The sequence below is a fragment of the Sorex fumeus genome, unplaced genomic scaffold (assembly GCF_029834395.1).
Source record: "Sorex fumeus unplaced genomic scaffold, SorFum_2.1 ptg000122l, whole genome shotgun sequence".
Taxonomy (NCBI): domain Eukaryota; kingdom Metazoa; phylum Chordata; class Mammalia; order Eulipotyphla; family Soricidae; genus Sorex; species Sorex fumeus.
Window position 1 is genome coordinate 39,906,568 of NW_026606179.1, and position 15,608 is coordinate 39,922,175.

The following is a 15,608-nucleotide window of genomic DNA, read 5'->3' on the forward strand; positions in this document are numbered from 1 at the left end:
GAAGGGAGGAATGGGGAGGGGGGGTGGCCCGCACCTGTGCCCCACCCCAGCCGTCGGTCCTCGGCGCACAACGCAATCAAGGCGCGACCCGGTCCCCCGCGGGTCCAGCGGGGCCACCTCCTGTCACGGCCAGGCCGACCCCCGCACCGGGCCCGAGAGAAGCTCCCGGGGTTTGCAGCCGGGGGAACCCGGGCAGCTTCTGCGCGTCGACGGCGACGCGGGCCGGGGGGCCGCCCAGTTTTGCCCGGAGGCCGCGGGGTGGACGGAGGAGGGATGCGGGGGGGCTGGGGGAGGGGGAGGGGAGCGGCGGCGGCGGCGCGAGTGGTCCCCGGGCCCGGCCGCCGCTCACCTGCTGCGGGCAGACGCGGGGCCGAGGGGCGGCCGGCGCCGCTCCCCGCCGCCCCTGGGTGCCGCGGCCTACGCGCGCCGCCGATCCCCGGCCTCGCGTAGCGGCGGCGGCGGCCGGCCCGGGGGCGGGGGCGGGGCCCGTGGCAGCGGCCCGCACCGGGGAAGAGCGGCGCGCGCGGCTCGGCGGGCGGGGCGGCGGCGGCGGCACGGACGCACGGACGGACGGACGCACGGACGGGCGGGCGGACGCGGTGCGGGCGGCCGGCGGAGAGCGGCGGGGCGGCGGGGCGGCGGGCGGCTCGGGCCGGGGAGGCGGGCCCGGAGGAGGAGCGGCGGCCCGGGCGGCGCGGAGCGAGGCCGCCCCCTGCCGGGGACCCCGCGGCCGGGCCGGGGCACGCGAGCGCCGCGCTTGCTCCCGGGGGCGTCGGCGCTCCGGCTGCTGCCCGGCGCCCTGCAAGGGAGATGCCCGGGCGCTGCTGCCGCCGCCCGCCCGCCCGGGGCGTCCACCGCCAGCCTCTGGTCTTCCCGAGCTGCTGACACACCTCCTGGCGGCTCTGTCGCCCCGAGGACAGAGACGACCCCCGCCCCCCCCCCCCAGCCCCGCTCCACGCCCCGCCCCGAGACTCGGATAAGAACGGGGAGGAGGGACGGCCTCGCTGCCCGCCGCCAGGGACCCCCGCTGCAGTCCAGCCCGCGGACTGCTGGACCTAGGGGTCCTGTCGGGGCCCTGGGAGGTCCGGTGGCCACAAGACTGAGCAGCGGACAGAAAATAAATAAATAAATTAATTAATTAAATCAAATCGGAGCCCAGATTGATGTGGAAAGCGGACGCACCGAGGCTGCGGGGTTGCAGGAGGATCCCGGGAGTCCTCGAGGCCGGTCGCAGACGCGGTCCGGTAACACGCCGGCTTGGGGGGGCGGCAAGAGGGGGGGGGTTGCCGCGGTGCCGCCGGGCCCCGCCCCTCCAGGCCCAGCCCCGGGGCGGAGCCAGCCCCGGCCCCGCCCCTGGCGGGCACTTCCGGCGGGGAGGAATTCCGGGTACCGACCGGCCGCGGTTGCTGGTGGAGGTGTCGGCGGTGCTGCCCGGAGCCCTATGAGCGCGGCGCCCCTGGTGGGCTACAGCAGCAGCGGCTCCGAGGATGAGGACGAGGCGGAGGCCGGAGCCCCGGCCCGACCCGGAGCTGAAGGCAGCAGCCGGTGAGAAGCAAGGAGGAGAGCCTCTCTGCTGGTGGATGGGGTTCGCGCGCTACCCGGTCCCGACAGATCCAGGGGGTCGGACTTGCTGCGGGTGGGGAGGTGGATGCAGAGAACTTCACCTCTGGACAGAGCCCCAGGGTGCTCCCTTGGGGGAGCCGGAAACGTGGGTTTGGATCCAGCCCCCACGACCCGGCCCGCTCTTCCTCTTGACTGGCTTCGCCCAGTACCACCCACGATCCGGTTCCTTGCTTGAACCCAGTTGCAGCTGGAATTAGTTAAAGTGCTTTCGTTCATCCAGTGAAGAATGCTCATGAAGCACCTGGCTAGCCCAGGACTCGGGACTGGGGTCACATGGTGAGCAAAACTACGGCAAATGCCTTTGGTGGAGTTTTGGTTCTCAGTGCCAGGCCTTCTGCTTGCTGAATGCTGAGAGGCTTGAGCAGGGCCTGGGATGGTCTTGCAGCAGCTCACTCAGAAGCATGTTTCGCAGACGAGGAAACAGGACAACAGCGGAGCTAGGAAGTTCCCCTGCAGGTGGAGATCAGTACCTCCAGGCCTCACACACACTGCCTGTTCCCTTGTCTGCCAGCTCCCTGCTGAGCTCAGCTGCTCACCAGTTGTGGGGAACGGGCCATGTGCTTCTCTCAAAGGTGACTGTTTTTTGTTGGTTGCATGTAGTGAATGTCAACAGAATTAGTAGATATTATGTACCTTCTCTCTCTCTCTTGCAGTCGCCAGAGTCCCCTTCCCAGCCAGAGGTGGCCGGTACCTGACAGTGTGCTCCACATGTTCCAGGGCACGGAGGAGGGGCCAGAGGATGACAGTACAAAGCACGGGGGCCGGATCCGCACCTTCCCCCATGAGCGGGGCAACTGGGCCACTCACGTCTATGTGCCATGTGAGTCCCGGGGGGGCAGACTCTGGTAGGCGCTTCTTGAGACTTCTAACGCAGGCAGTGTGCAGAGCATCTCAGCAGACAGGTCACATATTTCAGGGTTTGGGGTGGGGGGAACTGTAAACTTGATTTTAGTCAGCTCCAGGGGCAATGCACTCCCCACTCATGCAGACTGGGGGGGGGGGGGCCGTTGATCCAAGTTCAGCTACAAGGAGAGTTGTAGTGTGACAGGGGCCCAGCCATACCGGCCCAAATGAGGGAGTGGCCAGCAGAAAGTGGGCTCAGAGTCACATGTCACTTCACTGCTTGCCCTGGATTCAGTATCTAGCCTTCTCGGAACCTCCCATTTCTCATTTGGTGGGCTGGAGCGATAGTACAGTAGGGCATTTGCCTTGCATGCGGCCAACCCGGGTTCAATTCCCAGCATCCCATATGGTCCCCTGAGCACCGCCAAGCATAATTCCTGAGTGCAAAGCCAGCAGTAACCCCTGTGCATTGCTGGGTATGGCCCAAAAAGCAAAAATTAAATAAGTAAATAAAACGGGGATGGGATGGGAAGATAGACTGGGGGTTACAGCGTTTGCCTTCCCTGCAGCCAACCCCGGTTCGATCCCTAGCACCATATATCAGAGTGATGCCTGAGCACCACCAGGTGTCACACCCCACCCCACTCCCCCGACAAAAAAATAAAATTTGAGGGGTGGGAAGGATACTGGGACCCGTGGTGATGGAAAATGGGCACTGGTGGAGGGGTGGGTGTTTGATCATTGTATAATTAAAACCCAAGCACAAAAATTTGTAAATCTACAACTGTACCTCATGGTGTTTCACTAATAAGAATTAAAAAAAATAAATAAATAAAATTTGTATTCTCAAGAGTATACATCTTGCAATCTAATTCTGAGGAGTTCATGCTTGCAATTGGTAAATTAGTGTGCTTTTCTTTTTTTTAATGGGCGGGTAGGGGTGCACACCCTTGGATTCCCTAGGTCTTATTCCTGACTACATTCAGGCATCAGTCTTGGCAGGAATCAGAATTCACAGGGGGACTAGATGGGGTGCTGGGGTTCAGACCCGGGTCGGCCAAGTGCAAGGCAAGAACCCTCCCCACTGCACTCTGGCAAGCCCGGTAAGTACCTTCTTGTTGAAGCTTTGTCAACAGCTGGTCTTAAGTCACAGCCCCAGTGAAGCCTACTTTGGAGACTGTGATTACATAGTCCCTGTGCTCTCCTGATCTTATTTTTCTTCCCCTAAAATTCTCTCCGAGGAGCATCCGGCCGCTGTAAACACGCATGAGGTTAGCTCCAGTGCACAGATCCAGGCCCCTTGCCAGGGCACTTTCTCCCCAAGCTCAGAGCGACCTGGCTGTCTCTGCCTCCCGGGTCGCCCTGGCTAAGGACACACCCCCGTTCTCCTCCAGACAGAGCCGGGGAGGAGTTCCAGGAGCTGCTTGATGCACTGCTGGCCCGCGCACAGATGCACGTGCCCCGGCTGGTGAGGATGGACGCCTTCCACCTCAGCCTCTCGCACAGTGTGGTGCTACGCCACCACTGGATCCTGCCCTTCGTGCAGGCCCTAAAGGACCGCCTGGCCTCCTCCCAGAGGTGAGTACCCTCCAATGTCCACCCTGCCTTTCCTGGGCTGGAAGTCAAAATGAGTTGGGGGAGGGGGGATGTGGAGCAATAGCACAGCAGGTAGGGCGTTTGCCTTGCACGCGGCCAACCCGGGTTCGATTCCCAGCATCCCATATGGTCCCCCGCCAGGAGTAATTCCTGAGTGCAGAGCCAGGAGTAACCCCTGTGCATTGCCGGGTGTGGCCCAAAAAGCAAAAAAAAAGGGGGAAAGGGAGCTCAGATAGAGAAGGGAGCACCAAATAAAGGGTGTTGGGAGGATCCTCCCAGGATGGGAGAAGCATGCTGAAAGTAGATTATAGACCAAACAGGATTGCCACTCAATGCCTCTTTTGCAAACCACAACACCCAAAAGGAGAGAGAGAGAACAAAAAGGAATGCCCTGACAAAGAGGCAGGGTGGGCTGGGTGGGATGGGGGGTGGGAGGGATACTGGGACCCGTGGTGTGGAGAATGGGCACTGATGGAGGGATGGGTACTTGATCCTTGTATAACTTAAACCCAAGCACAAAGATTTGTAAATCTACAACTGTACCTCATAGTGTTTCGCTAATAAAAATTAAAAAAGAAAAAGAGTCAGGGTACGACATGTTTGGTGGCTGAGAACCTCCCTCAGGCCTCCCCAGCAGAGGGACAAAGAGCTAGTACAGTGGGTAGCACCAGGGCTACCTTGCCTTGCTTGCAGCAGACTCAGGTTCCATCCCCAGCATCCCTTATGGTCCTCCATCTCCGGTCAGGAATAAGGCTTGAGCACCACTGAGTGCGGACCAAAACCAAACAGAAACTAAGATCAGCCCCTGGAGCATCAGGAAATACCCTGGTGACTCTTTGTCTGAGGCCTGAGCAGATCAGAATTTTTTTTTTTAACCTGCAAGGAACAAATTGGCCCATAACTTATCTATAATCACGCAGTTGATGAATCACTTTCTCAGTTCCCTTCCATAAAGCTGAGCTAGTCTCAAATATTTTTATTGAATGAACTGCTATTAATAAAGTAAAAGCTTTGCGAGCTCCTGAATGAAGAATGTGTTTTTTTATACTGGGCAGGGATGTTGCTTGTTTTTTTTTTTCTTTGCCATGGCTCTGCACTTGGGAATAACTCCAAGTGGTGCTTGGGGGACCATATGGGATGCCGGGGATCCAACCTGGGTCAGCTGTGTGTAAGGAAAACACCCTCCCCGCTAGATGATCTCTCCAGCACATAAACTTGGCAGTTTCGAGATCTCAACTAGCTCTGATATTTTAGGGTTTGATTTCCCACCTGTAGTGTAATGAGATATTCCTAGATGCGATTCTGTTTTCCAAAATCTATTTTTAACGTAAACAGATTATTATTTTTTTCCCTGTTTGTTTTCTAATCATTCCTCCTGAAGTATGGTCTTTCTTCTTCTCAATTTCAGATTCTTTTTCACTGCCGACCGGGTAAAAATTTATACTAATCAAGAGAAAACCAGGTGCGTCTCCCGCTGTGAGTCTCTTGTCACTTCCAAAAAAGATTCTTCGGGGTAAAGAAAGACAGAGGGAATGCTGTGCTTCTGGCCTGCCTGTCCCAGTTTGGGGTTTTTTGTTTGTCTTTCAGGTAAGCCACACCTGGCAGTGTTCAGAGGCTTACACCTGGCCGGGAGGTCGCTCCTGGAGGTTCTCAGGAGACTGACCGTGCCTTGCTAGGAAACCCGACCCAGGCCCACAGCTTGCAAAGCGTGTGCTTAGCTGTCTGCTTGTTTCTTAACCAACTCTGTGACTTCAAGTCAGCTAATCCCAAGGCAGCTAAACCTTTCACTAAGAAAAATGTTGAGGGGCTCAGGAAAACCGCTAAAAGGACTGGAACACATCCTTTGCAGGCAGGAGCCCTGGGTTCCATCCCTAACCCCACACGGTTCCCCGCCCCCCCCCCCCCCACCCCATACTGCAAGGAGTCATACTTCAAGCACTGCACTAAAAGGGACTGTCCCTCAAGGGGAGGGACAGAGATGGGAAAGACCATCTTGGAATGGTTCAGAGAAAAAGTCTGAAACGCAAAGGGACTCCCCATGTTTGGCCAGCTGTGCCCCAGTCCTGCCTTTAGCTTGGCCCTGTCTCTCTCTCTCTCTCTCTCTCTCTCTCTCTGCCTGCTGACCTATCCTTGCTACATCTGTTACCGAGCAACAGGGAGACTCAGATGAGACAAATGAGGTTTGAAAAGTGCTGAAATGGGGCTGGAGCGATAGCACAGCGGGTAGGGTGTTTCCCTTGCACGCAACCAACCCAGGTTCGATTCCCAGCATCCCATACGGTGCCCTGAGCACCGCCAGGAGTAATTCCTGAGTGTAGAGCCAGGAGTAACCCCTGTGCGTCGCCGGGTGTGACCCAAAAAAAAAAAAGTGCTGAAGTGTTGGATAAACGTAGAGTTGGAGATAATTACTCAGCGCCTAGAAGATGACTCAGCGGCTTGAAGGGTCTTTTCCAACCCGTGCAAGGGCAGTGCCGTTCGCAGACACCGTCCCTGACAGCCCACTAGGGGGCCCTCATGAGAAAGGTTCCCAAAGATGCCTAAGGGACTTAGGAAGTGCCCCCGGCAAGCACGAGGTCCTGAACTTAATCCGCAGAACTGTGATTGCACCAAGTAACTCCTCATGCCAGGGTCGAGGTCTCTGGTGAGAAAAAGCTTTTTAAGAAGAAATGATTAGGGGCTGGAGGGATAGTACAGCAGGCCAGGCACTTGCCTCGCAAGCAGCCAACCTGGGTTAGACTCCCAGCATCCCTTAGGCACCCCGAGCACCACCAGAAGTGATTCCTGAGTGCAGAGCTAGGAATAACCCCTGAGCATTCTCGGGGGTGCCCCCCCCCAAAAAAAAAACAAAAGAAAAAAAGAAGAAGAAGAAATAATTATTGGAGTTGAAGAGAGATTATAGCGGTTAGGCACTTGACTTGCATGTAACTGACTTGGGTTCAATTCCCGGCACCCTATATGGTCCCCTGAGCCTCACCAGGGGTGATCCCAGAGCACAGAGCGAGGAGTATGCCTTGAGTGCCACTGGAGTGGCGTGCGTGCTCACGCACACACACACAAACCACACACACGAAAAATAGAAGGTTGACCATGTAAGATGGCTTGCAAGGCTGGAGTACATGCTTTGCATGCAGAAAGCTCCCGGCTTGAACCCCGGCACTTGTGGTCCCGCATGCACCACTGGGAGTAGCCCCCGAGCACCGCCAGTCTTCTTTTGGCAGAGACATGAGGAGTATGTCCAAAAACAACAACAAAAAATTACGAGGGCCTGGAGACATAGTACAGCGGGCAGAGCACTTGCCTTGCCTGGGTTTGATTCCAGCACCACACATGATCCCCTGACCCTGCCAGAAGTGGCCCCTGAGCACTACCAGATGTGACCCTCCACCCCCAAAATAAAAATTTAGAGAATATAATTTACGGGTCTTTTGTGATCTAAGGCATTACAGATGCAGGGCTGGAGAGATGGTACCGTGGTTAGGGCACTTGCCTTGTACATGGCCAACCCATATTCAATCCCTGGGCATCTCATGTGGTCCCCCAGCACCGCCAGGAGTGATCCCTGAGTGCAGCTGTGTGTGCCCCCCCCCCAAAAAAAAAAAGACTCTGCAGATGTGCAGATGCATTTAGGCATGTGACTAACCTCAGATCCACTGCTTCCAGAATATTTACTGAAAAGGAGGAGGAGCCACATTGTTTAGGGCTCAGCTGGAAGGTGTGAATGGTGGGGTGTAACAACCCCACTTTCTGTGCCAGGAGGGACGGCAGAGGGAGGTGGGCAGCTAGCTTCCTGCTGTGTGGCCTGCTGACTCATGTGGCTCCTGGACCCCTGGTGACCCCGACACCCACACAGTCCTGTGCACAGGAGAGACGGCCACTGCTTCAAAATCTGGGGGTCATTGCCTGTGGGACGGGGCGGCAGGGCAGGGCGAGATTAGCCTGGAGGCCACAGATGAGACAAAGAACAGACAGCTCCAGGGACTGCCCGGGGCCCTTTCGTTTGGACTGGGGGGAGCAGCTGCCTGGGGCAGCCCAGAGTGGGCCCAGACCAGGACTGTGGGGTCTCGGGAGCCAATAGAAAAGGTTGGGTTTTTTTTTCCCTTTTTTTCCACTTTTTATTTTTTTTGTTTGTTTTGGAGCCACATCCAATGGGGCTCGGGGGACCATATGTGATGTCAGGGTTCAAACCCAAGTCAGCTGCATGTAAGGCACGTGACCTACCCTCTGCACTACCACTCCAGCCCTGAGGAAGGAGTTTCAGGCAGGAAGGGGCAGCCTTCTTCGGTCATGATAGAGGACCACGATGAGGACTGAAGCCCCCATAAGGGCCCTGGCAGCTTTGAGGAGAGCAGAGCAGGCTGGGGGCAGCAGAGACAGGGAGGACCAGTGAGGGGTATGGCTCCACAATGGGGGGGTTGTTGCATGTGTGATTCCCAGGAACGCTCCCCCCACATCACCAAGTGCGACCCCCAGTGCAATACCAAGTGTAAGAGGAGGTCCCGGCCCAGCCAAAGGGACATGCAACTGCAGCAACAGGGTCGGGGGGAGGCCCCCCCCACTACAGGCTGGAGCACCTGCCTTGCTCACGGCAATCCTGGGTTCCATCCCCAGCACCACACAGTGGCCCCCAACCCTGCCAAGGGTGACCCCAAGAACAGAGTCAGAAGTCAGGCCCACGGCACCACCTGGGTTGATGCAGAAACGAGTTGGACCCCACTACGGCAATGTTATCCTGTGTGAATAGGAGGGACAGAGCTAGAGGGGCCCGGAGTAGTGTATTTTGTTTTTGTTTTGTTTTGCTTGTCCTGAGTTGGTTGTTTTTTTTCTTTTCCTTTTTTTTTTTTGGTTGTTTTTTATTTTCTTTTTTGGGGTCATACCCAGTGATACTCAGGCATTACTCCTGGCCCTGCACTCAGGAATTACTCCTGGAGGTGCTCAGGGGGACCACATGGGATGCCGGGGATTGAACCCGGGTTGGCCGCATACAAGGCAAACACCTTCCCCGCTGTCCTGTCCCTCCTGCCCCCAGCCAGAGTTTCAAAGGTGGGAGAGCGCAGGTCTGGGTGTGATGTGAGCTGGTGCCAGCAACCGTGTCCTTCACCCAGTAACTGGCTGGGGTGAGGAGGGAGAGCAGGGGATAGCTGGGAAGGAGGAGTAAGGGGGAGGATGGGGAGTCAGAGCAGGATCCCCCTTCCCCCCCCCCCCCGTCCCACCCTCTCCACTCTGCCTCTCCCCAGTGCCCCCTCCTCCTTCCGCCTCCCCATCGCCTCCTCGCCCCAGCTCCTGTGGCTTCTGCTCTTGGAACTGCAGCTCATGGTCCTGCTGTCTCCCCTTCGTCTGCTCAGGACCTTCGTGGGGCTCGAGGTGACCTCAGGCCGCGCCCAGTTCCTGGACCTGGTCTCAGAGGTGGACCAAGTCATGGAGGAATTTGAGCTCCCCACTTTCTACCAGGTAAGGGATGGGACCGAGTCTTCCTCCCCAGGGGCCCGTCCTCAGCGAGAGTAAGATCAGCCTGAAGGGAGGCCTGTGAGAGGGATGCTAAAGTGTCTTCCAGAACTTTCCCAGGTGAAGCACACACCTCTGGTGTGTGGAGAGGGGTCCCTGGGAGCCCGATGTTTCATAGACTACTTTAGTCCTGTGAGAGACAGGAACGAGAGTTGTTTCCTGTTCCATGCAGCCACAGATACCTTGACGTGTTTTCAAAGTAGTAACTTCTTCCCGACACACACACCCCGTTTTTGTAAAATCAGCACTCCGGAAAGAGATAACAGCTTCAGGAACCTCCCTGATCTGCACTCCCAGGATGGGGCTGTCATAGGGTGGTGGGTCGGCCTGGCTAGGGGCCAGCGGGATGTTGAATCCAGACATCTGTGTTCAGTCCCCAGCACAAGGGGGTCCTTCTGAGCGCCCCTGGGAGCGAGCCCAGGAGCAGAGCTGGGAGTATCCCCTGAGCACTGCCAGGGAGTCATCCCCAAGGCACACAAAACTGCGCTGCTGTGTGTATGTATGGCTTAGGTGGGGATCGTCACTGTTCCTTTGTCAATCTAGACACTTGGCCCTTTGTGCTTGTCACTTGTTGCGATGCTTGAGATCAGAAAATAGGTGCGGTGGCTCTCTGATACTTAAAGGAAAGTGATCTTTGCCATCACCAGGCGGCCGATTCAGGGTCCATCCCTGGCACCCCATGTGGTCCCCCGAGGCCCCCAGGAGTAACCCCTGAGCATAGCTGGGTGTGGCCCAAAAATCAAAACCAAACAATACCTGAGACTGTGTAGCTTTCGTTCCCCAGATGTTTTTCTTGGTCCTGGAGCCAGCAAGTCAAGGGCCATGGTACCACCACAGTCTTTCTCTGATGAGGGTGTTTCCTGGCCGGCCTTCGGGTTGTACCATCCTAGGTGGGAACCAGATTTATTCCCTCAGCTCCCCCCCCCACACACACCATCCTCATCTCAACCTAAGCTTTTCCCCCAAAGTCCCCACCTGGCTCCAAACCCCATCACTTTGGGAGTTTAGGGCTTTTATATACTAATGAGGGGAGGTTCCGTTCAGCCCAGACCATGCCCCCGACCCAGAGGCTACTTGGGATAAGCACAGTGCAGGCCCAGGGTCTCACTTCCTGGGGAGCCGGCTGGGAGTTCCTGACCCACGACTCCCCTGATGTGTGGGGTCCCCCACACCCTCCTCCCCTCGCAGAACCCTTCCTTCCATATCAGCCTGGCCTGGTGTGTGGGCGACGCCCGTCCCCAGCTGGAAACTCTGTGCCTGCGGGAACTCCAGGTAAGTTCCCAAGGCGGATGCACAGGACTGCAGATGCCCAGAAGAGAGGGGGTCTGGTGGGGAATCAGGCCCGCTGTCTGCCCTGCAAAACAAGAGGACAGGGTGGGAGGGCTCCCAGCTTGTTCTATAGCTCACAGCCAGCCGCTGTTCCTAGCTGCAAACATGCACAAACCCTGACCCCATCCACCAGCTGATCTCAACACACAAACACACACACACACACACACACACACACACACACACACACCTGGAGGCCACAGGCCTGAGAGAGAGAGAGAGAACCAGCTGCTGCCCCTGACCACATACACACACAAACCCTGGCCCCATCAGCCAGCTGCCTCTACTGCGCACACACACACAGACACACACACACACACACACACACACACACACACACCCCTACCTGGGCAGTGTCAGGCCCCTTGTCACCTCATAGGCCACAAAGGCCCCTCGGGCCCGGCCCCACCCAGAAAGTTGGAATGGCCGTGAGCGGGCCTCTCTGGAGATCCAGGTGCCCGTCTGGGGAGCTGAGCAGGGAGAAGGTTCTGCTGCCTCCCACAGTCCCTGCTCTCACCCGAGGTCAGAGACTCAGGGGGCGGAACCTCTTGCACTAAGTGAGTGAACAATTTCCCTTTCCGCTCCTTGCCCCTGGAAGGCAGACAGCCAGGCATGGGCCAAGTGCATCAGTTTTCCATGAGAAGCCGGAAACCCGGATTCTTATTTCCTTTTTGGGCCACACCTGCTGGTATTCAGGGCTACTCCTGGCTCTGTGCTCAGGGGTCACTCCTGGTGGGCTCAGGGGACCATATGGGATGCCAGGGATCAAACCCAGGTCAGCCACATGCTAGGCAAGTGTCCTACCAACTGTGCTATCAGTCCAACCCCAGAAATCCAGAATAAGTATAATCTCCCCATTTTCAAATGTTGGCCACTCACTCTGACCCTGGAGAGACATAGACAGGAGTAAGGTGTTTGCCTTGCACACAGCCAGCCTGGGTTCACTCCCCAGCACCATTTATGGACACCCCTCCTCCCCGCAAGCATAACTAGATGTGATCCCTGAGCACAGAGCCAGGAGTGAGCACAGCCAGAGGTGTCACAAAATCCACCAAAAACAAGCAAAAAAAAAATTTGCTCTGATTCTTTTTTTTAATTTTTTAAATCATGGCCCGGAGAGGCCACTGCATCAGCTGGAGTGCATGCTGGGTAGTGCTTGGTCCCTGGCACCAGACAGATTCCCGAGCATCACAGTGGTGACCCAGGCATTGAGCTGGGAATAGCCCAGAGCGATAGCACAGCGGGTAGGGCGTTTGCCTTGCACGAGGCCCACATGGCTGACCTGAGTTCAATTCCTCAGCCCCTCTCGGAGAGCCCGGCAAGCTACCGAGAGTTATCTCGCCCTCACGGCAAAGCCTGACAAGCTACCCATGTCGTATTGAATATGCCAAACAGTAACAAGTTTCATGATGGAGGCGTTACTGGGCCCGCTCGAGCAAATCGATGAACAATGGGAGGACAGTGCTAGACAGTGCTAGCCCCCAAAGTGTGCCCCACAAAACAAAACCAAAAAAAGGGGGGCAGGGAGATCTTGGAGTTATAGCTCAGTGGTAAAATACTGTGAGGCCCTGAGTTTGATCCCTCACACAGCAAAAAGAAAAAAGCCAACTGAAGCCAGTGCCCCTTGGCTGGTCTCACAGGGAGGCGCCGAGCCCGGGTCACGCTCCAGACAATGGCCGACCGGCTGTCCCCAACAACCTGCAGGTCTCAGACCCCAGGGCACCGTGTGTCCTTGGCTGCAAAGCCGGACAGGCGGCAGAACTGACCGGGTACACAGGTGCGGGGTCTGGGGCCTGGGGCTGCCGCCGGAGGGAGTGAAGGGCTCCCAGGTCGCCCTAATGTGCCCATCCTCACCCTGCCTCCCACTGAAGGAACTTGTGGATGAGTTTGAGGACTCGGAGGTGCTGCTGCGTGTGCTGGCCGAGCATGTCCGCTGCAAGGCGGGGAACAAGTTCTTCTCGCTGCCCTTGAAGTGAGCCAGAGAGACGGAGGTGCTCATCAGAGCCAGCACTGCTGGGCTGGCTGGGCCAAGGGGCTGCCCCACCACCTGCTGACCGGATCACTGACCCCGAAGCCACCAGCAGAGGGCAGCCTGGGCCTGCTTGTTCCTGTCCAGAGGAGGCAAAGCCAGAAATAAAAGTGGGTCACCTGCCAAGCGCCACCAGAGTTCCCTATTGTAGTTCCTTCCACACGTCACGGCCAGTCCGCCAGTTCTGCCATCTGAGGTTTTTAACAGCCCCCCCACCACCACCACCACACACACACACACACACACACACACACACACACACACTCCCTGCCACGGCCCCTCCTGCTCAGCCCAAGGACTCCCTTGGGGCTCCCCCACACACCTCCCTGGGAGCGAGTGTCCGACTTTGATTTTCATCCCTCAGAGGCCAGGTCCTGGAGGGCCCGGAGCTCCCTTGCAGCCCGCCTCCCACTCGCGCCCCAGCCAGGTGCCTGGGGGACCCCACACGTAGCACAGAGGGTGGTTCTCTGTGGTTCTGGCTGCCTCTGGCTTTGGGTCAGACCTCCAACGCAGCCGGGATTTGGGATCTGGTCCATTTTCCCAAAGAGACATTTTCCCAGAGCGGGCAGTGGAGCGGGCAGGATTCCTGGCTTGCCTGCGGCTGACCTGGGTTCTACTCCAGGCGGCCCAGGAGTGAGCCCTGGAGGCAGCACCAGGAGTAGACCCTGAGCATTGCCAGATGTGGCCCCCAAGCAAAACATTTCTCCAAAGAGGCTGATGGAGGGCCTGGGTCAGGCAGGAGTTTAACTCCCCCCCCCCCTTCCTCCCCACACCCCCCACCGCAACAGTCCCAGAGCAAGGACTGGTCAGCTCCAGCTGGGCCTGGACTCCTGGGAGACAGATGTGCTGCAGTTTCTGTTTGTTACAATTTTCAGTTTGGCAGACTGGATCTGGGATTAGGTTTGTGTTTTATGGACCACATCCTGTGATGCTCAGAGCGTGCTCCTGCTTCTGCACTCAGGGATCACTCCTGGAGAGGCTCCGGGGACCCTATGGGGTGCTGGGGGAGCTCCCCGAGGCCGGCTAGGCCAGCGCATTAGGAGTCTGTGGGCTCCGTGAGCCAGGAGGGAAGGTGACTTTGCCCTACACCCTCTTCCTAGCCACATTTCGCAATGTCAGAAGACTGGGAGGATCCAGGAGCACGCACTTCTCAGGCAGCCTGGAGATGCATTGATGATGTGTGGGCAGCACAAAGGTGGGACCACCCCGGACAGATCACACGTACCATATATGGCCTGAAGCCTGGCCGTGCGGAAGCCCCACTTAGGACACCCATTTCCTCATTAGCAAAGTACAGACATTTTGACCTGGTTCTGCTATAGCCTAATAAGTCCTTTCCAGAACCTTCTCCCTTCCGATAACACCACCCCCCCACACACACACACACAAAATGAATAGGAAAACAGGAAGGAGTGTTGTGTGTGTTGGGAGGTTGGTAACATGACTAGATGGGGCGCCTCTAGCCTACTTTCACCCTCGGTCCCACCCAGATGTAGCCGTGCCCCCCAGTGCCACCAGCTCTTGACCAGGCCCCAGGGAAGGGTGTAGGGAGGGGTCTGCCCCTCCAGCTCACGGTGGCCGCCTGCACCCCTGCTCTGAGAGACCAGGGAGTCTCGGGGGCTGGTTCCCCCACCCGCTGCCTCAACCCATCCGCCATTCATCTCCAGGTTGGTTCTGGGCAGTCTTGCCCAGGGGGAGAAGTGGGATTCCTCGCTCATGCCAGACCCGCAGCAAGTCTGTCTCGGAGGCTGCCAGACCTCCACGGGCAGGGGCTCAGACATCCCTCTGTACCCTGCAGGAGCTGGGGGTGGGGGTGTCGCCAGCAGGGACAGGTGGAGAAAAGGCACATCCACGTTGGTCCCTCTCTGGGTTGGAGGGAGCCCTGCCTCCCCTAAGGCGCTGCCCACCCGGTTTACCTCCGGGGGCGGGGGGGGGGCGGCCCTCACTCTTCCTGGGAGAGGGGCGGCAGGATGAAGCACCACCACCAACACCCCACTCCCCAGGAGAGGATGTGGCTGGATGGAGTGAGCGCGGCAGTGACTTTGAGAAGGAGCCAAGATCAATACGGCCTCTGCCTTGGGTGGAGATTGGAAGGTGGTGGGAGAGGAAGGAAGGAGGAGGTGGCTGGGGGGAGGCTGGGCGCGGGGCTTGGCCAGCGCCCAGGCCAGAGCTGTGTATCCGGGGCTGCTCCCCATGGAAGGCAGGGCCTGAAGCAGGCTGGAGCATAGGGGGATGCCCCGATGGGCTCTAGAGCCCATACCGCTGGGCACAGGGCAGGGCCCAAGGAGCTTGGGCCCACTTCCACCTGGCGCTCCGCATCTCTCTCTTACACACACACACACACACACACACACACACACACACACACAGAGTGCACGCCTCTGCAGATACCCAAACACTTCACACACACACACACACACACACACACACACACACACACACACAGAGTGCATGCCTCTGCAGATACCCAAACACTTCACACACACACTCACACCACATACACACATACAGAGTACACACCTCTCCAGACACCCAAACACCATCACCACAACCACCCCCATACACACACACAAAGTGCACATCTCTTCAAACACCCAAACACCACACACACAAATAGACACACAGAACACACATCTCCAGATACCCGAACATCACCACACACACACACACAACACACACACACACA

At 57.6% G+C, this 15,608-nt stretch overlaps 1 protein-coding gene across 2 annotated transcripts; it reads left to right on the plus strand.

Annotated features, from left to right (window-relative positions):
- Nucleotides 1–1,287: 1,287 nt before the first annotated feature.
- On the plus strand, nt 1,288–13,027 carry USB1 (U6 snRNA biogenesis phosphodiesterase 1). Of its 2 annotated transcripts, XM_056137136.1 has the most exons (7): nt 1,291–1,545; nt 2,277–2,443; nt 3,861–4,044; nt 5,471–5,524; nt 9,405–9,510; nt 10,753–10,836; nt 12,765–13,024. In XM_056137136.1, exons 1-7 carry the CDS (start codon nt 1,442–1,444, stop codon nt 12,867–12,869), a joined length of 804 nt encoding a protein of 267 aa, XP_055993111.1. In that variant the 5' UTR covers nt 1,291–1,441; the 3' UTR covers nt 12,870–13,024. The 2 variants fall into 2 exon arrangements, with proteins under 2 accessions (XP_055993112.1, XP_055993111.1); XM_056137137.1 differs by lacking the exon at nt 10,753–10,836 and having other exon boundaries at nt 1,288–1,545; nt 12,765–13,027.
- Nucleotides 13,028–15,608: the final 2,581 nt, after the last annotated feature.